At 37.8% G+C, this 27,949-nt stretch overlaps 4 protein-coding genes across 4 annotated transcripts; 2 read left to right on the top strand and 2 right to left on the bottom strand.

Annotated features, from left to right (window-relative positions):
* The first annotated feature begins 2,990 nt into the window (after nucleotides 1-2,990).
* On the top strand, nucleotides 2,991-6,630 carry LOC145991628 (uncharacterized). The gene is made up of 3 exons (XM_083127690.1): nucleotides 2,991-3,334; nucleotides 4,212-4,367; nucleotides 6,276-6,630. The coding sequence occupies exons 1-3, from the start codon at nucleotides 3,262-3,264 to the stop codon at nucleotides 6,545-6,547; spliced, it is 501 nt and encodes a 166-aa protein (XP_082983816.1). The 5' UTR covers nucleotides 2,991-3,261; the 3' UTR covers nucleotides 6,548-6,630.
* Nucleotides 6,631-12,487: 5,857 nt separating this feature from the next.
* LOC145991627 (uncharacterized) lies at nucleotides 12,488-15,856 on the bottom strand. Its single transcript, XM_083127689.1, has 3 exons — nucleotides 15,757-15,856; nucleotides 13,481-13,639; nucleotides 12,488-12,824 (listed from the first exon to the last, which is right to left on the bottom strand). The coding sequence occupies exons 1-3, from the start codon at nucleotides 15,827-15,829 to the stop codon at nucleotides 12,586-12,588; spliced, it is 471 nt and encodes a 156-aa protein (XP_082983815.1). The 5' UTR covers nucleotides 15,830-15,856; the 3' UTR covers nucleotides 12,488-12,585.
* A 2,387-nt stretch (nucleotides 15,857-18,243) lies between these two features.
* LOC145991626 (uncharacterized) lies at nucleotides 18,244-21,600 on the top strand. Its single transcript, XM_083127687.1, has 3 exons — nucleotides 18,244-18,342; nucleotides 19,423-19,572; nucleotides 21,241-21,600. The coding sequence occupies exons 1-3, from the start codon at nucleotides 18,270-18,272 to the stop codon at nucleotides 21,504-21,506; spliced, it is 489 nt and encodes a 162-aa protein (XP_082983813.1). The 5' UTR covers nucleotides 18,244-18,269; the 3' UTR covers nucleotides 21,507-21,600.
* A 2,984-nt stretch (nucleotides 21,601-24,584) lies between these two features.
* Nucleotides 24,585-27,285, bottom strand: LOC145991625 (uncharacterized). Its single transcript, XM_083127686.1, has 3 exons — nucleotides 27,189-27,285; nucleotides 25,547-25,711; nucleotides 24,585-24,956 (listed from the first exon to the last, which is right to left on the bottom strand). Exons 1-3 carry the CDS (start codon nucleotides 27,259-27,261, stop codon nucleotides 24,691-24,693), a joined length of 504 nt encoding a protein of 167 aa, XP_082983812.1. The 5' UTR covers nucleotides 27,262-27,285; the 3' UTR covers nucleotides 24,585-24,690.
* Nucleotides 27,286-27,949: the final 664 nt, after the last annotated feature.

Genomic DNA, 27,949 nt, shown 5'->3' with positions numbered 1-27,949 from the left:
ATCACTATGATATTAGGCCGGGCCTTACTCAATATTGAGATCGGTTCTTTAAGTTCACTGTATGCACAGAAAGGCTAATCGGGACTGATCCTACAGTTTAATGTGGGATCCGAACCACTATGTGCTACACCCGGTATCGAACCCAGGATCCCTTGATTACAAGGCGACGACGCCATCGAGAAGCATGGGTTACATTGTATGAGCCGCACACACACACACAGAGAGAGAGAGAGAGAGAGAGAGAGAGGCATAAGACGATAAATAATGAAGAGAGAGAGAGGGGGGGCATAAGACGATAAATAAAGAAGCGAGAGAGAGAGAGAGAGGCATAAGACGATAAATAAAGAAGCGAGAGAGAGAGAGAGAGAGAGAGAGGCATAAGACGATAAATAAAGAAGCGAGAGAGAGAGAGAGAGGCATAAGACGATAAATAAAGAAGCGAGAGAGAGAGAGAAAGAGAGAGAATGGAAAATGAGGGAGAAAAATAAATTGACAGACAAAGAGAGAGATAAAGAAAAATAAGTAAGTGAGAGGTCTAGACAAAGGAAATGAATAGCCAAAGATCGAGATAGAGAGAGAGAGAGAGAGAGAGAGAGAATGAGAAGAATGAGACAAAAATGTGACACAAAATTTAGAAAGAGAAATGATATAGAAGAGAGATACTAAAAAGGTTAATATCTGCAATGAAGATAATAGATACAAATAAATGGGGAAAGGGAAAAATAAGTAGTCAATTTTTTTGTTATTCCAAGAACCCTCGATTTTTGATGATTATGAACAACCTTTAAAGAACTTATATTTCAAGCGAACCCCTGCCTGGCATTGCTTACCATCTCTAGAAACTTCCTCGCCATTGACAAGACTGCCAACGACTTGCAGACCAACAACAACTGCACACAGGTACGAGGAAACCATCCTTTCGCAGACAAGGTAAGATGTTGAGTGACTCTTTTCCTTGCAGGATCGACTGTTATATTTATATGTAACTTTCAACCAACACGTTGCTTCTTCTTGTGCGAAAACCGGTTTCTTTCCTTTGTGTATGTCTGTTACCTTTGACAGGACACTTTCTTGAACTGTTCAAGTCTTATCAACAAGGTTTCTTTTATTGCCAGAATAACCTTTGTTGAACGAAAGTGAAGTTCAGGAGCAAGCTTACTGAAGAAACGTGTTTAAGCGCCGCTCTCGCGTTCCAACTGGAACACCTAACCTTTACTTCAATTGGGATTGGACCTACAGTTTAGGGAGATATCAGACCGAAGCGACAAGCGAACCCTTAGTAATCAATCCAACCTTTCGAACTGAAGAGACACGACAAGCTGTACATGTCGCTCAGAATGGTCCGTTTTTTTCAGTGTTGTGCATTGTGTCGCCTCAGTCTGTTAGTAGCGCATGCACGGTGAATGCTTACTTATAGACTGAAGGGGCGTAGCGCGAAACCCCAGTGTCCCTTCGGTCTGAAACACTACCGTACACAGAATTGTTTTTGGAGCGAGACTTCGTTTTGAAAGCTGTTCAAGGGCAGAAATGGTAATCGAAGCTCATTTTAAGGGATGTTTGCATTTGTAACTTTATTTTTCTCACGTTCTTTACTGTTAAGATTTATGGTATTATCCAAACATGAATACTTTCTATCAGGGGCGCCGACTTGTCAAAATTATTGGGGGGGGGGCTCTGATCACTGAAATAAATTAATGAATGACTCACTCTCTCCCTTTTTTAAGTTTTGGCATCAGTGTTCTGAATCTCACAAAAGCCCATGAATTCCTAAAAAAATATAATTTTTATTCACAGTTCGAATTGTCCATGGATGGATATGTCAAGTTTCGTCAACCATAATAGCAAAATATTCCCGACTTTTAATATCTACTACCACGGAGCGCAAAACAGATCTCCCTAATATATCAATGATCTCGTTCTGAATGTCATGTGAGAGCCATTTGTAGCCCGAACGTCCCATCCACTCTCCTAGTTCATGCACATCGTCTTTTGAAACTCTTTTTAGTAAAAATTTTAACAATACTCATAATTACATACTTAGTATATAGTAATAAGTCATGTGTTTTGCCCCCCCCCCCAAGTTGGTTTAGCGGTCTCAGTCCCCCAAAGTTGATGGTCTAGAACATTTCAAATGTGTATTTCAAGTTAAGTTCATTAGGCACAATTCAGAGTAAACTTTACAAGAGAAGCAAAATAATACATTAGATCCTCTTAAGCAAAATTATTTGGAGGGACTCTGCCCCCACATCGTTAACATTGGGGGGGGCTCGAGCCCCTTCAAGCCCCATGGAGTCGGCGCCTATGATTTCTATTTCTTTTTGAAGAAGAGAATACGCCGAACTGGAAACTACGTTCCACTTCAGAAGACGGAACCAAGAACAACAACAACAAAAAGTCTATTCACAGACTATAACATGTATGAAAAATTTCCCTGAACATATTTGAGTATGAAAATTTTCGGAACCAAATAATTCTAACATTTACTGCTTTCATTTGAAAATTTTGATTTTCTCAAAATTTCCTTGCGTGCGCCAGTGGTCGGAAAGCTCTGTCTCGTCTCGACAGATCTCGATTGGCCCGGTTACTGTTCAAGATGTTGCCAAATGGTAACTACGTCTTACTTACATTAACCTTGCTTTTCTTCCATAATATATTTGTGCTTGGTCATTTTAGAACGAGACGGTCAAGGCAAGTCAGCAGAAAATCCAGTTTTGGAGTTAGTAAGTTTCAAAGAATTCAGATTAACACATTGTCCAAAGTGAAACCAGTATTCTAATACAAAACTATTATTTTCTGATAGTAAAATGTTCCGGAAACAGGACACTGGTTTCGTTATCACAGTCTGAGCAAAAACAGTAAACGTTGAAGTTCAGAAGGAACGCAGAAGTGCAAGAAACTGACACTGGATAACTCAACTGACTCACTGTCACTAGAAGCAGACATTCGATAATGTGTTACTCATTGTCTGCAGTTAGTCATATATTGTAAATTCTTGAAAAAGGGAAAACGATAAAATTTTATTTTCCGTTGATTAGAAGAATTGGCCTGTTACACAAAGCGTTCCCGCACAACAACAGATGGGGGTCATTGTCAGTTGATAACAATGAGGACGTTCATCTATGGAAAATAATCGGTTTTGTTTGCTTTGGCAAGAGTAACAGCACAAGCAGGATACTTCAAAATTTCTACTGTATATAAGGAAAATACGAACAAGTTGACCACAGTTTACCAGTATTCATCGACACAGTTACAACGTAAAGAATGCAGTCTGTTCAATTTGTTTTAGCTATTCTGTTCAACTTTGGTTGGATTCACGTCTTGGAATCAAAACCGTGTAAGTACGATCTAGGTTAGACTATAATATTAAGAATGTAATTCAATTTCTGCATGTATGGTTCAATTTCTGTTTACATGTTGGCGAATCTCGTACATTTCACCATGCAAGCTGAGGAAACTATTTACATTTTGCATGCATGATGGAACCAGTTAAATTTCTGCATATATTTTGATTAAACTGATTAAATTTATTGCATGGAAGTTGATAAAAGTAAAATTCCTCCACAATCTTAGGCATGCAATTAACTCAAGATTTTGTCACATCAAGTGGCTTCTTCAGGAGTTAAGACAAGAATAGTCAAAGTTGAAAACATGAAAAAATTAATTTGAATTAAGAGAGTTTCATTATTCTTGCCATAACTCCGGAAGAAGCCACATAATGTGGCTAAAGCTTGGGTAACTGAAAAGTAAGTAAATTCCTAAACTGGACTCTAACTATTTAGTGAAATGATGGCACATGGTTTAAGTTATGACTTATCTATGTATGTTGATACATAAACTAAATATCCGCATGTATGTTGATGTTACAACTGGAGACCAGTGCCCATCACCAATTAATGTTTATTTTTAAGAAATATCTTGTTCCAATATCCTGGACAAAATTAGTATTCTGTGGAACGTCAAGAGTCGACCACAAGTGGATATTCTGCAGAAGTTTCTTGCTAGTTTCAAATTTTCAGCAAATATGATTAAGACTAAGTGTGTTTTACAGCTAATGCAAAATAATTCTACCATACTACAAGGCTTGAATCTACACGGGAGATTCCAACAGCAAAATATGGAAAGCCTCCTTTTCCTGTAATGATACATGATAACAGTAGAAATAAATCTTTATAAAAGTTGGAAAACATTCATATTTTTTATATTAATTTCAGCTTTCACTGAAGTCAGAGATCTTGGCTCACAAGGAAGAAACTCGTCTCTTAACTCGAGTCAGCCAACTCCACCACAAGTTTCATGCATATCATTAGTACCTTCGACAGGAGCCAATAATCGCAACTATCCTGTGTCAGATCCAATGGGACCTACAGGTAAGGGAGAAATGCTTTCTTTAAAATTAATGTTGCTTGAACGGACTACAGTACAAGTATGATTTGGACACTTTTATCCTAAATTTTCCATCTGCTGGTGAAAGACTGTTTTTAATTAATTAATTAATTAATTTATTTATTTATTGTTTTAAGTCCACTTTATGCACAGTAAGGCTAGTCGAGATTGGACCTACAGTTTAAAGTGGGATCCGAACCACTATGTGCCTCCACCGCGCATCGATCCCGGGACCCCTTGATTATAAGGCAACGACTCTACCACTGCGCCATCGGGGAGGCCCTAATACTGTTTTTAGTGATATAAGGATATATATTCAGCGCCAAAATAACAATAATAAAGCAATAAGTCTGACCTTTGTGAACATTTTGAGGATGTTTAGCTGCGTTGATAAATCACGCAGTGTCTTACTACAAATAAATTAGTAATTTATACATTAATTATTAATGACATTTTTTAAGTGTTGGTACTAGATTGTAGTAGTAAATACTTACTCATACAAGTATCAGCTTCGTTTGCTTAAGTACTTATAGACCTTTAAGGAGACAGTCAAATGTTAACCTCTCTCCCACGTAATAGGCTACAGTATTCTTTCAGGCCGACGAAGCTCTGGCGCCTGGACGCACAGTGGAATCTTGTAATCTGTGTCTTGCCGATTTAAGTTTATGAGTGTCCCTTCATCCATTTCATCCAATCACCATTCCTCCTCATCGTAGCGATTAGCCACAAGTTTCAGAAAAGTTTCGTAAAAGAAAGCAAATACGACACAAGAAACACGACGACACTCATACACTATCACACTTTCCCAGCTCCATGTAGCACAGTAATATAAATGCGATTTGATAACTATTACAAAGCCACTTTGTTGACGTAGTGCTAATCAATGAGTCCCGGGTTTCGTTCCACCCCCCACATACCGATGTCCTGAAAACTCCAGACAACATGAATGAAATCCCAGCAATCAAAAGTAATACAGATTGAAATATAGCATGAACAATGTAAATATAATTAAACCCAACTGACTTAAAGTATAGAGTACTATAATCTGAAAACGTTGTCATTAAATGAACCATTACCTTTAATTTCATATGTGATATACAGGTATATCACATATACCTGTATATCACAGGAACTGAAATGCCATAAGATTTCTCACTTTACACGGTAGCATTTTGGTCATGGCATTAATTTTAAGAAAATAAGGAAAATGCTTTCGTCTAAAGCGGGTGTAAAGCGAAAAATCTTATGGCATTTCAGATGCCATGGCATATTTCATGGCATTTCTCAAGGATAGGCTCGGTCCGAATCATTTTTCGTAGCGTAACCAATCAGAAGCGACCTCTAGATCACGAGCGCAGTTGTAATGGTGGCCGCGTGAGATGTAAACAATGTATCACTTCACATTTTTAAAAGCCGATAACTATTGAACCGAGAGGAATAACGTTTGCGTGTAAAACGTTATTAGGTACTAAACAATGGCGCTGCTTAATACATTCTTTACAACGTTTACCGTACACGTATAGTAGAATACTTAAGTTGTTTCAAATGTAAACACCGTTAACTCATCATTGATGGTGCAACTCGATGTGCCTTTCATGCTGTATACGTTATACATTGTAATCGCAAGAAGCTAGCTGAAAAGTTACATGAAATGTTTTCGTGTAAAGTACTGACTGCTGTAAGATTTTTGGAATCTTTTACATAGCATTTATGCTAGCAAAAATGCTAAAGGAAATGCTCTCGTCTAAAGCCGGCTTTAGAACATAGCGATAATTGACACAGCAAACAAGACCGTTACACAAGGTTATGTAGTTAACAATTTGCTAATTGGAGGTTAAGCTGTATTTAACAATCATTTACAATATATTTAACGTGCCATTTTTAATTTTCAGTCATTTATCCAAAAGGAAACAGCACGTCACTGAACTCAAATCAGAACGCCCCACAAGTCTCAGCAGTGAGGTCATCGATTCCCTATTTCAATCCTGAGGGAAGTAATTCCGGTTCGCCTGCTTCCAGACAAAGAAGACAAGTAGGCACTGGAAGCTCTGGAGCCCAGGCTTCCAGCACGAGCACTGGAACGGGAACGGGTGTGGGATATCCCATGATGGGAATGAGATATCCAATGCTTGGGATGGGGATATATCCTGGATATTGGGGATAATGGTATTTCAGTATTGCGTTTGTGACTTACAACCATTTCCAATCCCTGATTTCAAACTTGTAAATGTAGCTATATTTTTGTTAATAAAGGTTTAACTTTTTATATAAAAAACGTATTATAATTGTTTCTTACATATTTTGCCACCCTCTGTGAAGTAGTGGTTATTATAACACGCAGTTCCACATCCTCGATAGATTAGTCATAACGTTGTGCGCTTGTAATCAATGGGTCAAAGTTCGATATCCGTTGGAGGCACATGGTGCTTAGGATCGTACTTTAAACTGTAGGTCCAGTCCCGAATGACCTATCAGGGTTAATGATGATTAAATGAGTGAATGGCAAACGCATTATACACAAGAACCAGACACAAAATCATACTGGGCGAGAGCATTAAGTGGCTAAGTCGCGATCCCTCCACTGGGTTCGAACCCTGGCCTGGGCGTCGGTGTTTATTTACGGGACTATACCTACAGTTTAACCCTTTGAGTGTCGACTCTTCAAAATTGTTGTTTGTCATTAATATTGTGCGGTTTTTCTGTGCTATTGCATCTAATGAAGTATGCATTATTTTTTTTAAAAAAAAAAAATCAGAAGCATAGTTTCGGCAGAAATGGGTGGTATCATTTGTAACCACCGCCCCGCAAATGATAAAATTTTGATATTATTGTTTATTTGATTTGAAATGTTGATTTAAGTTCACTTCATGCACTGATAGGCTAATCGGAACTTGACCAACAGTTTAAAGTGGGATCGGATCCACTATACAGTCACGGACACGTTTGGGTTGTAATGATTCCATTGAAAGTCAATGGGTTTGTTACAACCCAGCAGTGTCCGCGACTGTACAATGTGCCTCCTGGGTATCGAACGCGGGACCCCTTGATTACAAGGTGACGTCACAAGTACACCATCTGGAAAGACAATATGTATACATACTTTTATTATGTAGTAATTGTTGTTTGGCAGTACAGTAAAACCTCGTTAGTCCGGACTAATAGGGGGATAAGTTGACCGGTTTAACGAAAGTCCGGATTAACTGAAATAACCTAAAAGAACAGTAGAAAGTGCATTAAAACTCCGTTCATAGCAACAAAACACATTTATTATGGTGTATTTAAAGGGCATAGGCCTAAATACACTATTCAGTACAGTACAAAGTCTGCGGGAAACAGAATTTCATCGATGGCTGACTGACTGCCTTTTCTTTGGGAAGTTCTCTTGTTGACGTCTAGCCACATTTAAAACCTTGCCTGTGCGGATTAAGAGAAGTCCGGATTAACGAGGTTTTACTGTAATTTCAGTTTTTCTGTGATGTTGCGTCTAACGAAACACGAACATTTTGGAAAAAATCCAGTCTCGTAATTTCCGGAGAAATGGCTTTAGGACTAGGGCTTTATGACAGCATATTTTTTTTGGTAAGGGTGATTGATGTGTTCCCCAAACATATAGAAATTCATATTATGAAGAAACTAATAAATTTATGGTGTTTTTTTAAGGGCATATTTTGGCATATTTGGCCATTTCTGCGTGATAGAGCATATTTTGATGGATTTTCGGTCATACTCAGCATATTTTTGCATTTTCAAGAAATATGGAGTCATTTTCGAAGTGGATTCATTCTTACTCCCATCTTTACTCGAGAGATTTTTTTCTTTGGACTGTAGCAAAATCTTTTTCATTTTTATTTGAAAATTTAGAGAAAGCATTCATTGTGCATTGCAACTCAGGGCCCATAAAGTGAACTAAAAATAGTACATATGTGAAAATATCTCAGCATCTAGATATTGATGTTTGAAACAGTTCAGTTATACGGGCATATTTTTCATATTATAGTGCATATTTTGTAAAATTTTAGGTCATAAGAGCATATTTTATTTTGCATATTTTGGTGATTTTTACGTCATAAAAATTCTAGCCCTAGTGATAAGCATTTGTAACCACAGCCCTACAAAGGAAAACATATTTTATAAGGTGTTTCACATAAACACACTTTTATTATATGGTGTAATACAATGGATGCGGCATTGACGGGAACATGATTCAAAAATGACCAATTACCAGTATGTTTATTGAAACACAACCCACAACAAAGGTGATAACTTATTGTATCCAAAGCTCTTCAAAGGTAATCTGAACCACTGTGAAATGTGTGAACCGGAACCCCATGGATGCACCATTCCATATCAGTAATAGCTCATTAATTTGGTAATAGACAATCATAGAACATTGTACTATCAGTATCACTAATAAATTTAGCGCAGGGGAAAGTTGTGAGCTTAGAAAAGCATTGGTGCTTATAATGTACCACCCTATACGTAAAAGATCTCCGAGAATGTAATTGATATTTGTAAAAGATTTCCAACAATCAATTCCTCATCCTTAGTTTGTAAAAGTAGGCTTGCTAGTAAATTTCTACAACTTTAATTAAGTAGAACATTTCAATTAAGGAATTTTGCGTTCAGCGGGAAAGCCCATAAAACTATTTTGATTGAAGAGACATCTGTGATCTTTACACGTAAAAGCGGCATTTATTTATTTATCATACAGCTCAGAGCTGAGGAATTACCAAAAGTCCTTAATAATGGGAAAATTCCCCGTGCATATAGAACGGTGCCATGAAAGTACATTTCGGGGATGTAAGCTTAGCGCCCCACGCATTCTCGAACTCGGCCGTTTGGAGATGATGTGATCAGCACCACGTTCCGGCTGGCTTCCTTTACCCCGAGGGTTGCTCCCAAGGTGAGCTCCAGAGTCGCTTTATACGGTGACAAGGCCTGAAAAATTCCGACCTTTGATCGCCCACCTGGGAATCGAACCCGGGTCTCCCACGAGCCAGTCAGAAAAAAAATTAAATACTTGCACGTTAGCAAGCTCGCTTTAAAGTGTTCCACTTTTGGATTCGCAACCGAAGTTCTGAGGTTCGAGTCCCGGTATGGTCGCGATTATCCAACGTGGCACAAACCGACGCTTAACAAAAAAAATTGAAAATACATAAACGTTGTTGCTTGGGAATTACTGGAGACATGAACATTATGTATAATATGACACTATCAAAGTACATATTTACAGCTTAATGAATGAATGATTCCCTCATACTTCAATACATAGGCAGTAAAGAAGCTACAAAATATAGAATATAAATCATAAACCAATAATAGATCGTATAAATATGAATACAATAACCTATATTGTGTAATTTCTTCAATTCACGGAATTTTGATTGTCATGATTAGGGAAAGGATTTAAAGGTTCAAAATTATGGTCAGGAAAGAGAAAAAAAGAGGTTCTGAAAATGTTTTCAAAAACGTGCTGATAAAATGCCTTTATTCAACGCTTTGGATAATAAACCTTTTCCTCGAGCAAGGTCTCATCTTCAGGAAGCTATCAACTCGCGGCAAGCCACGGCACCTAGCGACCTGTTGAGTGAGATGGGTCAAGGCAAAATGGATAATAAACCTTTTCCTGCTCCCACAAAAATAGGCAATAATTAGGCTCGAGAGTTCAATGAACTAACCGATCTCTAACTACGCACTGGTATTGATCAGGCTGGAAAGTTTTTATGAACTAACCGATCACTTATTCTTTATCCAATACTTTCCTTTTCTGCGCCTTCTGTATATATTGCGCGCGGACCGCGTAGAGAACTGTGGTTCCGGCCAATAGGTTTTGTTCAAGTTTGTGTTTCCTCTTGCGGGTTTAACTACATTATCTTGGGAACCATTTGGGCTGCAATTATAATATTATACCATTTTATAGCTCTCGTTCTGCTCTACAGGATTATATGTAGCTGCTCAAGAAGAGGAAAAGTCATTTATTTTTCTGACAATTTTTTTTAACAAAACAGGTACTGAAGCATCAAAGAGGGGATAAATGTGCTAATCTCAAGATTACTTGATTTCTGTCCTAAAATACATATCTCAAACGATCAGTATGAAGACAGCTACATTTTTGGAAAGGTGCTCCACCTTAAAATCTGTCCCCTAGTCAGTAAGAAGAAGAGGATCAGAGGAAGGGAAAAGAGACTGAAAGAAAAAGTGACAAATTGAAGAACAAAGAGGAAAATAAAAGGAAAGCAAAAGATTGAGAAAGCAGAGAAAGCAGGCGCGTATATTTTAGGCTACCTAGGCTATCACCGAAGCCCAGATTAAATACAGAAAATAATCGACTATCAAATGTGACTGATGCTTCACTCTCAAACAACGACCGCGGGAAAAAATTATAGTATAAAAGCCGCGACTCCTGTGCACCGTACTCCAGCGACGAAAGGAGGGGGAGAGTGGACCATGCTTCCTTATGGCCCGAGCTGAACCGAAGAAAAGGCTGCGCGGGGATTTTTCGTCCAAGGTTTGTTTTCCTTGTGCTCGCTCTATACGTGGGGATGGACTCCTTTCCTTTAAAACTACCACCAGGCTTCAGCGGTTAAATTCTTCCCCGACCAGTGCCTGGAGGCGGTCGGTTACGTATTCTTAGTGGCTTCTTAGACAGGGATCTCTTCGTTTTACAACGGCGGTAAAACCTTACAACGATGCCAATGCGATAACCGCCATGCGATTTTTCCCAGGTAAGGGAAATTTTGAAACTAAACTACTATTATAGGAACGGGAAAAGAGTGGCTGGCATGTGATAAGGAATTTGTTCTCTAGGCCAAAACAACACTGTCCCATTGAACACATGCAGAACTCACAGGCCGCTGACCTTCAACAAACAAACCACGCTTTACGATGTTTTCAACCCCTCTGCTGCTTTGTTTATGACTGGCCGGAGATGACAAAGGGCATTTTGCGAGTGGAAATCGCGATGAAGGAAGTTTAAGAAAATTAGGTTTCTTACTGTGTGGATTTTCTTAAGTGGATTGAGTGAGTGAATTACGTATATACGTTTTGAATGATCTGTGCTGCGTCGTGTAGTGAACGAAAATGAATGACATAATTATCGAACTATTGCCGAAACAATTTACTCTGCTTTTGCATGAGGATAAACTTCAAATCGTGAAGATATGCAGGCCTCTGGCATCGCAAAGAAGAGAAGAATGGATTTGATTCGTTATTTTGCGTTGCTCTTTTGCCACTTTAGCTAATCTAGACGATGAGAATGAGTGACGATACGATGAAATTCATGAAGGGTCATTCACAAAGAATACCCATGTCCATGCCTGGATTTGAACCCGGGCCCCCTGGCGTCATAGTGCGCTGTGCTAATAACCATTTTACCACAGAGGTTGCCAAGAGAAGAATGGAGTTCCTGTCCAAATTAAAAATTCAAGGTAAGAAGTTTATTATACGCGTATATTTTATTCTCGCACGTAGGCCTACATAAATATTTCACAATATGGGCCTCTACGTATATTTTATAAATAACCATGAAATATTTGAAATGTTTTCCTTATTGTTTTTATATTAATGAAACAGTGATATTTTTATAATTATTAGTAAATTGTAATGTATGTATTTTAATCGCAATGTCATATCACCTTAAATTGAAAGAAAAAGAGCCTCCCATTTGAACATTATGATAAAAAGATATAGCCCAGGTTTTTAACCCAGCATACGCCACTGAGAGAAAGAAAGAATAATAGAAGGAAGAGAGAAAAGAGAGGAAATAAAAAGAAGATAGTAGAGAAACAGTGGATGAAAAAGAGAGCGATAGAAGGACATAGAAAACAGATGAGGAAAGGAAGGAGGAAAGAAAAACCGTGACCACTGGCAGAGATCAATAAAATATTTAGTCAACCCTTTACCCTCCCACAGAAGATCGAACCCAGCACCCCTTGCTTACAAGTCGACGGCGTTACTTCCACACCATTCTGGAGGTCTGTTAAAGGTGGCCAAGATAATAGGAGTTAAGTTACACGAACGTTTGCAAATTGCTTTGTGTTCAACAGAACATGTAATATAATAAGAAAATTGGACTATTTTTTAATAAACACTTTTATTACCATAGAATATACATCCAAAAATTTAAGGACACTGAAAATAAATAGTAAATATACACAAATATATATATATGAATAAGAGAACATTACGTTCATTGTTCTGCGGTTATCCCCACATCCCAAACATGGGATATCCCATTCCCATTCCATTAGCAAAGCTGGACGCCATAGCTCCTGATCCTCCCATGCCAATTTGTCTTCTTTGTCTGATGACGGATTTGGCGCCATTCTGTTCTAGAATCTCAACATCTTGAGTTGGGAATTTCCTTATTACAGAAGCTGGTTGAGTTGTCCGGTGGAGAGAGTTACTTTCTGGTAACAGAGACTGTTTCGGTGAAAGGGTACCTGAAGAAGTAAGCGTATTACATTCCATTAAAAATCACACAACTTAAATGAACTGAAGCTCCACACAAAAGAACTAAAATTGTATACATTCTTTCTAAGCAATAAAAATGATATGATCAACTCTTTCTTGTAACCATGAATGAGTTAAATTTTGTGTTATATGCCTATTTACAAATAAAACTTCTGTTTATATGACACGTTTATTCTCTTTATTTTATTCTTTATTAGGTTTTCATTATTGTCGTAAAATATAAGCAACTTGTAACAAATCAAAGTCAACACAGATATTTAAAATAATACTAGCTTACACATTCAACAAATGTAATAATTGGAACATCGTATATTTCCACGCTGAAAAAAAATAATGTAATGGTACAAATAATAATCATTTTTAAGAACTTCTCTAATTATAAATCTGTCCCATGTCGTTGTACCGATTGTACTACGTATGATTTAGTGGATGGAATCAATCAATGAATCTATATAAGTGTTTTTCTTATTCAATTTGTGTATGTACACATTGGCTCAATTTCTACTGAATTTGATTAAAAAAAAACTCATGAAAATTATAGTCAAATATAAGAAGAAAACTATAAGTGAAGAGGTTAATTTAACAAAATATGCAAATGGCAATACTAATATAGAATTTTACACACCTGAACATTTTCTTGAATTGGTTGCACGAGATCTAGGATTATATTCCTGAGAATGGCGTTCATGACCCTGCACTTTCATTGTCTTTGAGCCTTGTGGTTGACTTGACACAAAGGAAGAGTTGTTTCCTTGCGATCGAGGTTCCTTAGTTCCTTCAGCATCTATAATGTATGATTGTAAATACAAGGTGAGGCAAAAGTCAGTGTACGTAGGAAAACAAATACGTGCACACATACACATCAATGATATGTAATGGTTCCAGTTCCAGTACATGTCCAATGTGCGGGGGCCGTCTATATGAATGCATGATTCAGTTAGACGATCCCACTTACATAAGTCGTCTGCTAGTGTGGTGATAGTAATTTGGAACATGGCACCTGTGTTCCTTCCTTTGATGTGGTCTAGATTCTTAATATGCTTAGCGTATACGATGGCCTTTACTTGTCCCCACAAGTTAGGTCTGGCGACCGTTGTGGCCATTCACCTATTTTACTTGACTTTTGCCTCACCCCAGTGTTCCCGGGTTCGAATCCCGACCTGAATATGAGTGTTTTTTGTGAGTGTCCCTTCATCAATTTAATCATATCATCACTCATCTGCATCTTCGCGATTAGCCAAAAAGTGACAGAAAAGCGAATTAAAATAAACCAAATCAATAATTCAATCAATCGTCTACGGGTGTACGTTTGTACAGTTAATAATACAATCAATATTCTTTACTGCGTACGTATATGAGACCCAAGTGCTCCATACAAAACACTGGTGACGCCTTATTATTTATGCTTTGCATCATTCAATGGTGTAAACATGAAGTACCCAGATGCACATTCAGTGGCGCAACCACAGGGGGGCAGGTGGGCCATTGCCCCCCACAACCTTGGACGGAAATGAGTTCTAGGGAGGGCAAGGGGGGTCAAACATTGACGGCCAAGTGTGCCTTCAGGGGGGCAATTACCGCCTACAACTTCAAATTTTATGCAAATAAAAATACTTTTCGTAAATTTTTCTTGCTCGCCTCGCTCGCAATACCTGCTTTTCTTAGTCTTAACAAGTTTAGGACTGTAGTTAAGGGACGGCGGGAGTCGGCTCTGGGCGCCGAACGATCTAAATGAAAATAAGTTGTAAAATTGATCGATTGATTTGTGGTTTTAAGTCCACTTTACGCACAGAAAGGCTAATCGGAACTGGACCTACAGTTTAAAGTGAGATCCGAACCACTGTGCCATGTGCCTACACCGAGTATTGAACCCAGGAGCCCTTGATCACAAGACTACGATGTTACCACTACACCATCGGGAAGGCACAAATGCTGTAAAAGAGAGAATGCATTGACGTCCCGTGAAATTATTTGCACCCTATTAAATCAATATTGATTTCAGCCTGCAAAAAAATTGGATCCAAAAATTGTCTTGATCGCGTCGCAATTGTTCTCTCTAATGCATTGTAACAGAGAAATAAGACTTGACTTTTACTTGTCTTCATTGATTTTGTTGTAAATGCATGAACAATTGTTTTGAGGAAAGGGAGCGTGCACATTTAACACACAATTTATGTAATTTTTGCTGTTGGTTTATTGTGAGATGGATGAATTGGTTGTGTAATGTACGTATTTAAATAACATATGTTGTATATAATATGAATAAGTACACAATTTAGTGTCCACGTCGTTCCATGTTGCATATGTGAAACATATATCGTGCATGAAAGTTATACATGTTAATGTAAAAAAGAATTATATTTGGAATGCATTTATCAAGCATTTTCTGTCTTTCAAAAATAGTTTGTGTGCTTGTTTTTCATTATTAATGTGAAATTGAACTTGTTGAAAAATAATTCAATTCGTTTGTTCGAACACAAATGCTTTAGCACAAACTTCTACCCCCTTTTGCATAATTTACGAGGGTAATAACATCTTTGATACTACTACTACTACTAATAATAATAATAATAATAATGTTGGTCCCGGGTTCGAATTCTGGCTTGGGTATGGATGCTTGTGAGTTAGCATTCATCAATTCCATCTCATCACTCGTTCCCATTCTCTCAAACTAGCCAAAAGTGGCGTAATAAGCGAAGTAAAATAAAGCAAATCAATAATAATATTAATAATGTTATTGACATATTTATTATTATTAGCAGTAGTATTATAAAAATATTATTATTATTACTATTATTGGTACGTTTATCCTGGTATATGCCCCCCCCCCCAGACAAAAGTTCGTGGTTGCGCCTCTCTGCACATGCTAATTCTCAGTTGACTGAACAACCCGAGACTTACTTGTTTTTGCTTGTAAGACGTTGACTAGACCAAAGCAGAAGACGATGGCAACAAGAAATCGAATGGAATCCATTGCTTGTGTTGCAGCTGCTTCTACCAATACTGGGAGACTGTGGTCAACTTGCTCCAGACCTTGCTTATATACTGTGCAAAATCCTCGATCGTTGCTTCCTGGGTTGTTGCACTTTCTTGTTCTTCTCTCTTGATTGCAAGAATTCATCAGATTTCAGTTTCATGGGTGAATGTCCACTCTTCTTAGTTAAGTTAATGACCACCAGAGTCTGCTGTTGTGCTAGTAGTTTGAGAATGGTCACCATTCTCTTATCACAGAAAGTTCAAAACTTGATATCTCCTCTTTAAACGAAGTTAAACGAACTTATGAAAAACTACTCTTTCTTTCTATCGTGACTAAAAGGTTTTAAGGACAATGTGTACGTCTTGTTGAGAATCGGTAGCTAGTCTTACTGATAAGAGCTACTGTAATTTCTTTCGCTGGAACGAAGTTGTTTCCGATGAACTTCGATACCTACTTGTACTCTATCGTTCTAACAGTTATGATTGTTTTGTTACAGAATTAACATTTTTTAAAAGAAAATGAAGTAAATGTGGTTATAAACTCGTTTTGGGCATAAATATTATAATTGTTTTTGTTTGGAGTCATCCTCATTTGAGCCAGTGATGTGATGATACGTACGTCCATTTCATTAAAATCAATTCTCTTTTTGTCAGAAGCTCTCAGTGTTAAATCCAGCAACTTTCCTTGCGGGGGGCATCAAACTTCACGGCGGGGATGTCATAGGCATCAAATTATAATACCAATAAAACAGTACTAATATTTTAAAAATATTCCTTACATCTGATATTGTTGAATTGTTGTTTTAAGTACACTTTATGCACAGAAAGGCTAATCGAGACAACCCACATTTTAAAATGTGATCCGCACCACCTTGTGCCTCCACCGGGTATCGAACCCGGGACTCCTTGATTAGAAAGCGATGACGCTTCCACTGCGCCATCTGGGAGGTCCTTTATATCTGATATGTAATTAAATTACGTGTGATTAGGTATAATTAACTATGTTTTTTAGAATGAGATTATGAAAATCATTAAAATAATAATATAGCATGCAATATTTTACATTTACAGCAAAACTAAGGCTTGTAGACTTTGTACAGCACATCTGTGGATGACATCAATAATGAAACTTTCTGTAGGTTACTGGTTGACGCCTTCACACAAGCTTAAAGCGTATCCTGACACATCTTAATTTAGCATTTATTACTACGAAAAAACAGAAAAAGTACGTTATACGTTGCCCCCCTTTGGCCCCCCGCACTATGTTAAATCTTATCTACCAAAGGCAGGTAAGCAGTCGTTGCCTCCCCCCCCCCCTCAGTTTTGGAACCCAATCGGCGCCATTGATGCTAATTCAAGAGTTTGTGCAAGATTTCTAGTGACATGTTTGGTTGTCAAAGAGACACTTTGAAGTTTTCGAGTAGATTGTCATAAACAGCTACAGAAGAATATTTTTTCATTTTTTATATTTTTACTATTATTATTAGCAGTAAAGTTATTAACAATATACAAACTGACAATTCATAAAATCAATTCATATATTTTTATTTTAAAAGTGCCTTCTCTATTGTAATATGCCTTTTCAATGCCAATTATGAGCATATTGTTATCAGCATTTTACCATCAATGGCATTTTTTCTGTAGAAATTAGCTAAATCGACATGTTAATGGAAATCCTAAGTTAATGGAAGCACCGCCTCCACGTATCACGAAAATTACCGTACACCCTCTGAAAAGTTTGGGACTTCGTTGGTTGATTTGGTGTTTTAAGTCCATTTTATGTACAGTAAGGCTAATCGGGACGAACCTACAGTTTAAAGTTGTCTGAACCACTATGTGCCTCCACCGGGTATCGAACCAGGAACCCCTTGATTACAAGGAGACGACGCTCCCACTGCGCCATCGTGGAGGCGAAAAGTATGGGACTACAGCATTGCATAGTAGATAAAACCTGTAACTGTAACAATACGATTTAAACATTCATTCTTGCAATAAAGTAGCTTTTATTTGATACCTGTTTGTTTTCTTGCGTTAGTTTTGAAAGCAAACTAATACTAACTGAAATGTATCTCCTTTTTTGATACCTTGCCAAACTCTGTCCAAGTGATACAGTTAGGTTAACTCAGAGGCGCATGAACTTCAAGAAAAACAATGTGAATTGTCTTCAAAACTTGTTCTTAGCATGACAAAAAGGGAGAAGGCAGTTAAACATATGATAAGGCAATACTCCAAACCGCGAGTAAAGCAACAAAAGATGGCAGCCATTGCCTACTGATAAGAAAAACAGGACGTTCATCCGGGAAGCCATACTTAAAAGTTTGAAAGAAGCAACAAAAACCCATGACTTACTGTTCTTAGATTTTTACTATATATACGACAACCAAACAGTAAGCTGACAGCAGTTCTTCAGGATTCGTTGAAGCAGCTACAGCATAAAAATGTGTTCGGTTCATTTTCTTCTTGCCATTGTGTTCTGTCTTTGTCTTGCCAATGCATTGCAAGATGTTTCAAGTAAGTAGTAGGATTTCGGTTGGTTCAGAAGGGATTAGGATTTACTCGTATAACACTCTAGTCGTGCCCGAAAGGTGCAAGTCTTCGAGAATGGTCTCGCAGTTTAGTCTTGAAGCCTTGGACTGGAAGCAAAAATCTTTCGAATTACACTTCGACTGCAACGCCTAATACGGTCAGTAGATAAAACTAACAACACATTGTTTTTTCCCGCGTTATAAATACTTATTTTTCACCATAGTAATCACATAGCATTTTAAAAGTTCTTATACTTACATTTCCACACAGTAGAAGAATCACAGCTAACACCTGGCTGACTTTAGACTTCCATGATTTCAAACAAGTGAACAGCAAGCGAACGAGAATAGTAAACAAGTGTGTACTGTCGCGTACTGAATGCTGCAGGCTCGATTGCTGGATTAATTGCCGCTTTCGAACTGCACTGGGTGACGTCATTTCCGACAAGACCGTACTTCGAGCCTGCTTTTTGGACCTTTAGGAGACAGCCTTTCTTCCTTTAAAAGTTTTAGCAGTGTTCAAATTGGAAGAGGGCAGGGCCCCATGGACGAAAAATCTCAGAATCTTATGTTCTGCCTTCCCATTGTTTTCTTATTGTTAAGCAAGAACCTTTGAGAAGTGAATCGATAGTTGTACTAGTATGGAAACAAATCTCTTTGTTCCTATATTCTGATAGTTTTCTAAATTCCACCCAGGCACGTGTGTAATAAAAATATAGGACACTGCATGCTGCCAAACTTATTGTCAGGACATAGATTCCTCACTCGTACACTTTGAAAAGCGAGGGTTGTTACACACAGAAAAGAAAGGCATCAAATTTAATGTATTCTCTTCAAATGCATGAATTGATACAATCTTGTAGACTTGTCATGAGAGCAAATAATTTCTAATTCTGCCACGCAACAAATTAAGCACTTCCAAAAAAAAAAAAACCTTGTTAGGTATCAAAAACTTTCGACATAGCATTTGAACCCTTGAATTATTTCGATACCTTCAATATGTTTATTCAATCCAAGTAATATTGAGGCCACCCTGTACTTTTGGAAAAAAAATCTTCTGTTACAGATTTCAACGAACGAAATCTATGCTCGCAAGGAAGAAGTCCTTCTGGATCGACTCAGCCCAACCCACAAGCGTCAGGAATGAGAGGAATGCCAAGTCAGGGTTTTACGCATCACGGAAAAAATTATGGATCACCCTGTAGGATGCAAACAGGTACCAAAAAAGTCATCTTATTATAAATTCATTCTTAACCACTTATCTAAATCATATTATGTTGTTGCAGTTTGTATCTCAGGAGCGTATATTCCAGGCTATCTGCGAAGCCTGAAGCCTATAAAGTAAGACACTGAAGAGAACTCCCTTAGAAACTGTGTGAATTAAGCTGACTTGAAAAATAAGATAATGGCGATTCTGAAGTTGGCAACCTGAATTCTTACGAGTTGGCAACCTGAATTCTCACGAGTTGGCAACCTGAATTCTCACGAGTTGGCAACCTGAATTTTTAGGAGTTGGCAACCTGAATTCTTAGGAGTTGGCAACCTGAATTCTTACGAGTTGGCAACCGGATGGCAACGTGACTTCCTTGTAGACGTCAAGAATTAGTCTAGTCTTCTCCCTTCCTCCATAGCGTAGGATCAGGTGGCATAGTGAGATAGATATCCCAGGTCTGAGAATCAGAATACGCCACTGTTGTATCTATATTAAGTAACTTTGTCCTGTAATTACCTGATAAGTCTATTTGATTCCTTCCTCTTACTTTAGCGGGTTCGTTTATTAGCACTGTTTTAGTTTGGCTTTACCCATTGTCTAGTGTTTCAACTTTTACCTACTCTCAGAGTTGGGTCAGTTGCTTTCAGAAGTAACACTTTACAGTAACATTGCTTTCAGGAGTAACGTGTTACAGTTGTTTTGCTTTGAGAAGTAACACGTCACAGTTACTTTGTCATACAAGAAGAACACATAACTGTTTACACAAGCATCATACCTGCTCTCTGTAGCGTACGTTTTCTCTCTGTAACAATAAATGCCCAGGTTTAAAACAGCACGACAAAGAATGCTTCATTCTGGCAAATTAATCCCCATGGACTTATCCAATGACGTAGTGATAACACTGCCGCCCTGTAATGAAGATGGTTACGAGTTGAATCTCCATGGAGGTATATTGCACGCACAGTGGCTCAGCTTTTAGAATGATGTATTAATGCAATTTCAGAGACCAAAATCAGCAACTCATTTAACAATACTTTTTCAAAGAGTTGCAAAAAAATACAACAGAAAGAAAGTGCTGAGAGAACTATTTCTTGCGACGATGGAACCATAATTAAAAACGAAAAATGGGATTCCTTCCTGAAACTTGTGCGAAAATTATTGGAATCACCGTCCACTCGCTCACTTCTGGCTGTCCTTTCCAATGTTGTCTTTGTTCCGATTGAGAATATGTAAAAAGAATCAATTGATAAAATTTAGCAAATCATTTCATTAGTTTCATGTCAACGGTGGACTAATCACAAAAGCCTGTTACTTATGCATGGTTTTGTAACTTACAGTTGCCGTCCAACCGCTTGATGGCGCTAGTGACTTCCACATAATAAAGAGAAGTGTTCGTACATTTCATATTCCAATTCACCAGTCACGAACGAGACGAGAACGAGACTTGTGTAGTCTCGGTACTCGTCCCTATTTTGAGAGAACTTGCAAGGTTAGAATTAGTACCACAACACTTTTTCTTCTTCTATCTAACCTAACCTCACATTGTCTGTGCTAACACTAATGACGTCACGTCGCGTCAGCCAATCGGATTGCCTACAACTGTTGTGGCAGCAATCACTACCAACTTTTGCAAACACGGTACACAGACTAATTCACCATTTCTTGTTTTAGGTCTACATTCACGCAATCAACCTTTGCAACCGGACAGTGTTCGCTCAACTCAACCCAACTCAAGAAATCCTGGAATGAGTCAGCCGGCTACCCCAGTCATTGGAGCAACTAGTGGCAACCCCGGCTCAGTTTTATCCAGACAGAGGAGGCAGATGGGAACAGGGAACTCTGGATCCATGGCGTCCAGTTTTAGCAATGGGGCTGGGATGGGATATCCCATGATGGGAATGGGGGGAATGGGAATGCATCCAGGAATGTGGGGATAGAAGCCGATCCGACCATTGTTCGCAATTCAGCATCTGTGATGTTACAATTTTCTCTTCATTTCTAACTTATTGTATTTATATTTAGTAATAAAATTAGTCGATTACAAACTTACCTCATTCGTTAGTGTTGTTTCCATCTTATGATTATAATATCAATACAACAAATTATTATAATACATCTCCTTCAAACTTAAAGGAGCGTCACCAGATATTTTTTGTAAGGGGGTCAAGCCATTGATAAATCTTGATTAGTAGAAGGAATATCAACAATATTATTAATAATAATAATATAAATGGGGAAACATTGCTACTCGATTCAGCAGACAAGTGAATATCCAGCACAACTGACTTCCATTTCATTAACATTTCATACAGTTGGTATACTGAGATAATGAGATTCTTAGTTTTTGTATTTTGCTATTAACGTTTACACGCCTCGTTCAAGAAAGGGCTTTAAATGGTAGGAGAAAACTTTACTCAAAGTTTATATTGTGAGACCTCTCCCATAAAACTGGTATTTTTGGAATCTTCGAAATTTTGGGATCATTTAATCTTTGTATTAAATGTTAGAATAGGAAAATTTAACCTGGTTCCTGTATTTTACCAGTTTTTACTTTGGATATTCTCAGTGGCGCCCGTCCCCTCCTTCAGGTTGCGCCACTGGCCAAGATGTTTATCCTCGTTTGGTAACGTGGAATACAACGTGTGTTTAAGTAATGTACTAATCCGATTCATCTTCACTCACTAACCTATCTTTATACACTACAGGACACTTCCCTAAAAATATAACAATTACAAGAGGAAAGGAAAAACAACTCCTATCACCTTCTCCTCCTCCATACACACGTATTCTAACTGGATGTCGAAAATATCTTTGTTATGAAAAGAAATTGTCGAAATGCCAAAGGAAACTCGCATCATCATAGGATTTTTTACTTTTATATTTTAAAAAAAGTCTGGATGGCCCTCTTGGTGCATCTATTTATTATCAAAAATGTTCATTTAACTTTGGAAAAATACTAGGTTCGTTTCTCCAAAAGTAGGCAGAAATTACGACCCGTCTTACAAATCAGTCGTATTTAGCGACTTTTCTCTGAAGGTGGCAACTGTGTCAACACTGCGAAAGTTCCCTCGCCGTGCCAGGCGAAGACGGGCACGGTTTCTTATGGGCTAACCCCGGCCCCTGTCACTTTGTTCTCGGCTCATGGTGGAAATGTTCCTCGCGGAGACTTCTTCAACCCTCTGCACGTGTGTCAACTTGGTTAGGTCCATGGGTTAGGCCAGCTCTTGGGCGGCATGGACTGTTGCCTCGCGAGGGTAGTACGAAACAGCTGGCGATGCAGTGAGGAGGTTGGAACGGTCGTCACTTCAGCTTGACCGATTGCAAGAATCTCCTTGTCTGTAAACTATCAATGTATTCATTTAACAATACTTGGGCGAGGTATGCGTTTCTTCTGAGAGTATTGCCATGGCACGGCGACCCCTCTTCCGACACCCATGCCTAACAATCTTGACGAGACGTGTAACCACAGATGATACCAAGTCTCGTACGTCTTCTAAAAATAATCCTGGGCAAAGGCCTGTTCTCGTGTGATTTCACGCATCGAAGGACGGGGCTTAACGAAAATGTTACAAATCTGTTGTGAAAAAAAGACTCAATGGACAACTTGCAGACATAATTTCAGGAGCAGCTGTTCTGACATTAATTATTTATTTTATCCTGTGCAACATACTCTAAGAGTACTGAACCTTACCGAAGCTACCTGCCTAACCTACTCGCATGTTTATTCTATTATACGCGAGTAGGTAGGGTGGGTCACGTTTGGTGCTAAGTTATTTCTAGCTTCTCGTAAATACCCATGTTCTAATTATTTCCTCGTTCAGCAGATTCATGAAGAACATGTCAGAATGTGAATTAACCGCAAAAATAGGACATTTTCTCATCAAGGCTGCAGTTCGAAAAAAATCAAAACAGGGAGTAAATATGGTGAACTGTCCCAACCAATTGGAAGATTTAGTAGCTTCGCATAAATGGTTATAAAACTAAAATTACTAAATATAGTATACTGCAGGCTTCTGGAGTCTGCCTCTCTCCAGAGACAAGAAGAAAATCTAAATTCTTGCAAAATCTTAAAAATTATCCATGCTATTTTTGTAGGTTTGCATCAAAATATTTCATGGCTCGAGGAAGGGGGGGGGGGTGAATGGCCCCCTTGCCCCCCTTTGAGTACGGGCTTGTTTCTAACCTAGATCATTAAATATTATGATAACATTTACACGTAATTTAGAAACACTTGCTATATTTACATTCTGAGAAAACTTAAACTCATATACAAAAAGAGATATTGAGATAGTAACACAGACAACTTGACCAAATTTATATTGGTCTAGTCATGTAACCTACTTAAAAAAAAAATGTGAACCCTTTAACATATGTAAAATGCCAGCACAATGGCACGAAAACGTCAGGGAACAGATCTTGACTCGGTGAGATTGTTCAGTTGCAGAATGGTATCCTTTAATCCACAAGACTGCATACTTTTCGCAGGGAAGTCTTTTTGATGGCTAGATACGAACAATTTTCCAATTGTGTCTGTTACATAGTTATGAAATAGTATACTATATGATTTCAATTCAATTTTCTTTGAGGGGCATAAAAACAAAAAAAACTTAGAACAAATTCAGAGCATTTAAATACACAAAACATTTGTTGTCCAAATCGAGTTTTATAGCAGTGTAAGTTTATATCCAACACTTCTCAATAATGGACATTTTAACGTTCCCCATTGGTGTTCATAAAATATTATCCATACGTTTCTTGAAGTTCATAAGTATACATTAAGAGCTGTTCATTTACAGTTTCATTAACACGACTGATTCGTTTGGTTTATTTCACTTCGCATTTTCTACCTCTTTTGACTAATCGCAACGATGAGAACGAGGGATGAGATTGATGAAGGGACACTCATGCCAAGGCCGAGATTCTAACCCGGGATCTCTGACGTCGCAGCGCACTTTGATTACCAGTTTCATAACACTGACATAATATAGAATCATGATATTTTTAACCAGTTTTATTGGTGAACGAAATACATGTACAAAAAGAACTTAAATACTTTTATAAAAAATATCTAACACATAGTATCATAAATACGGTTCTGGAACAATTCTCTTGAAGAATGTATTATCCCCACATTCCTGGGTACATTCCCATTCCCATCATGGGATATCTCATGCCCATCCCATTGCTGAAGCTGGATGCCATGGCACCAGAGCTTCCCGTACCAATCTGCCTCTTTGGTCTGGACACAGACGAGAACCGAACAGACTTCTGATTGAAGGCACCTGCACTTTCTACCTTCCTGGTTCCTGGAGTTTGCTGTTTGGTCTGAGCTGTACCAAGTAAGCAGTAGCTTTCTGGAAAACGGGGATCTTTAACCGAGTTCATACCTGCAAAAAAGTGTTGGCAAATGAAACGCCATATTCTTAAACCTAACCTTAAGAATTATGGATCTGTATTAAACTGTTACTGAGACAGCCCCAGAGGAACCTTAAAATTCGACTGGACCTCAACTTCTCTCAGAAACGGACTTTCTTTAAAAAAAGAACGATAATTATATTCCAAATTGTGAAGAAAATATCTGTATTTCCTTTGTTTCTGAAACGCCAAACGCAGAACCATTATGGAACTTGATTGATTACGCCTGCATCTCACTCAAGCACTGAATTTGAACATTTAATTTTATATTTTAACTGAAAGAAACTGTATTTCTACAGCAAGTAGTCAATGCTTTAGCACTATAGTTATAAATTGCAAATCATTATTACACAATAGCTCTGATACGATTTTCACAACTTTCCATGTATCTTATTAAAACACACCAATACCATGGATTTGTAAGGTATTTGAAATTTTCAATCGCGCCATCTACCAATCACATTTATCCTGGCAGGAAAACCTAAGTATGTGTATTGAACTACCAGAAGCTCTTTCCGTTGTTTACAAAACCTTATCACATCGTAAAAGAACAATAACATACCTGTTGGCTCATTTTGACTAGATCCACGACGACCAGGACAGCTTCTTTCGGCTGGACAACTAGAAATATGCAATTTAATCCTTCCTGGAACTTGCGAATTGAGTTGAGGTGTACCACGGGTAAAGTTGCTTCCTTGTGAGGAATTAACGTTTGGTCCATAATAACCTGAAAATGATTGGTAGCTTTAAACTAATGTATTTTTGTAGCGTATGAATTATCGTATATTGTGTTCTTCTAATTGTACAAAAGAGTCTTTTGGCGTTACAAAACTACAGATATCTTAAATATAGTGAATGAATGAGGGAGTGTCATCATCCAATGGACAATGGATCCAAATAGTCTACACGAGGAAATATTTTGAAAATCATATAACAGGGTGTCTACCAAAATAACAAATCCAAATTCTTTTTACTTTTTCATGACCTTACTTTCCTTTTCCTTGACCTTTTTTGCCTTTTTCTTAACATTTATTTACCCGCCCCCTACTTAAGTGTAGTTGGAAATTAAGAAAATATATATTTTTATTCAATGAAAAACCCCTACCTCAAGGCTGGTTAAGATGAAAAGTGAAGCTGTACTCTAACAAGATATTTAGACTTGCTTTAATTGTTAATGCATGTAAAAATTAATGCTTCAGGTTTCATCCTGGATAGGAAATGGCCACATTACTTTATTTAATATTTTTACAAACCTTCACGCATACAAGAATGTAATTCTTATGCAACAAAGTGAAGAAATCTTAACAACAACTCAATATTCGATGTTATCCAATCCCAGTACAGGTATATAACAATGAAAATTCACTATACTGTAAAGAAGATAGCAAAAAATCTTGACCACAAGCATAATTTCTTGACCTTTTCTTGACTTTTTTGACCTACCTGTTGACATGTTAACTTTACCTTGACATTCTTGACTGGTAGACATAGAAACTCACACAGGGAATGGCAGAGAGAGAGAAAAACGTGAATGAAAAGAAACAATGAAAGATGTAGAAACGCAGAACGACAGAAAAAGAAGGGAACTAGAGAGAGATTTAAATTGATGTTATTATTTAGTGCCGCTTTTCTTCCTCTTTTGACTAATTGCGACGATAGGATTAATGATCATATGATGAAATTAATGAAATGACATTCACAAGGAACACTCATCCAAGATTGCGAATCGAATGAGATACTCCTGGCGTTCGTAGCGCGCTCTGCCCGAGGAGGTCGCGAACTAGAGAGATATGGAAGGAGAGAGAGAGAGAGATATATTTTTAGTATACATTACCACCGAAGAAGAGCTCACCTTAAAATTTTTAGTCTACTCTTGGGGGCACTTGAATAAATATCTCTGGTGACGACACCGAAAGAGACCATGAACTGAACTGCATTTCGAGAAGACTGAATTCTTAAGACTTTGGAATATTAACATGGCCCTTTCCAAAGTAGAGATATTAAACAACCGTTTCTGAGACAGCTCTAGAAGAACCTTAGAATTCGACTGGGTCTAAAATTCTCTCAGAAAAGTTTTTTTTTAAAAAAAAAACAGCAACGGTCCTTAGATTCTAAACCAATAGAAAATAGCCAAGTTGTGAAGATTCCTCTGCTGTTGAATACTGAAACCCCAAACGCTAGAGGAACATATAAGGCATACTTACTTGATTTCGCCTGCAGGACGTTCACTAGACCAAGGCAGAACACGATGGAATGAAGAAATCGTACAGAATCCATTGCTTACGTTGCAGCTGCTTCTACCAATTCTGAAAGACTATAGTCACTAAATGCTGCTTTTCTTATATATAGTCAAGAGAATTGTGGATTACTTCCGGTGTTCTTGTTTCGTCTTGTTCCATTCGTGTAGATATAGTTACATCGACGATTCTATTTGGCGTGCTTATCAGTAGGCAATGACCCTCAGCTTTTGTTGTATTTCGCGTGTTTCAAACCGGCCAGAGATTATATGAAAGTAAAAATTGGCATTTTTGCTTTCAAAGAAAGTAAATGAACTTATGACAAACTGTTCTTCAACTCATTTTTCACGTTCACAAGACAAAGTGGCGACATCCAACGGTGAGAATTACATTTTGTTTCCCTAAACAGTGAGTCAGACCTGGGAGAAGCTAGGTTCTTGTACTTTTGAAGATAAGGTTGTTCCTTGTGAACTCAGGCAAACCTCTGTTTCACTGTTCTTCGCCAGTTATCTACCGTTAGGTTATTTAATAATGCAAAACATTGAATTAAGTTATTTTTATACGTAACTTAGTTACAGTTAGTTACTTCATATTGAAAAAAATAACGTGGTTATTTTAAAAAGTAAGTACAAGTTACTTTTAAAGTTATTTATTTTAGGTACGATATAACTCGTAGAACATGCATACATAAACTGTGATCGGGCTTTCCTTGCTTTTTAAAAAAACTG

Source organism: Lepisma saccharinum, chromosome 8, assembly GCF_977018435.1.
Source record: "Lepisma saccharinum chromosome 8, izLepSacc3.1, whole genome shotgun sequence".
Classification (NCBI taxonomy): domain Eukaryota; kingdom Metazoa; phylum Arthropoda; class Insecta; order Zygentoma; family Lepismatidae; genus Lepisma; species Lepisma saccharinum.
Note: the sequence above shows the minus strand (reverse complement) of the source record. Positions and strands in the feature narration are given on the sequence as shown.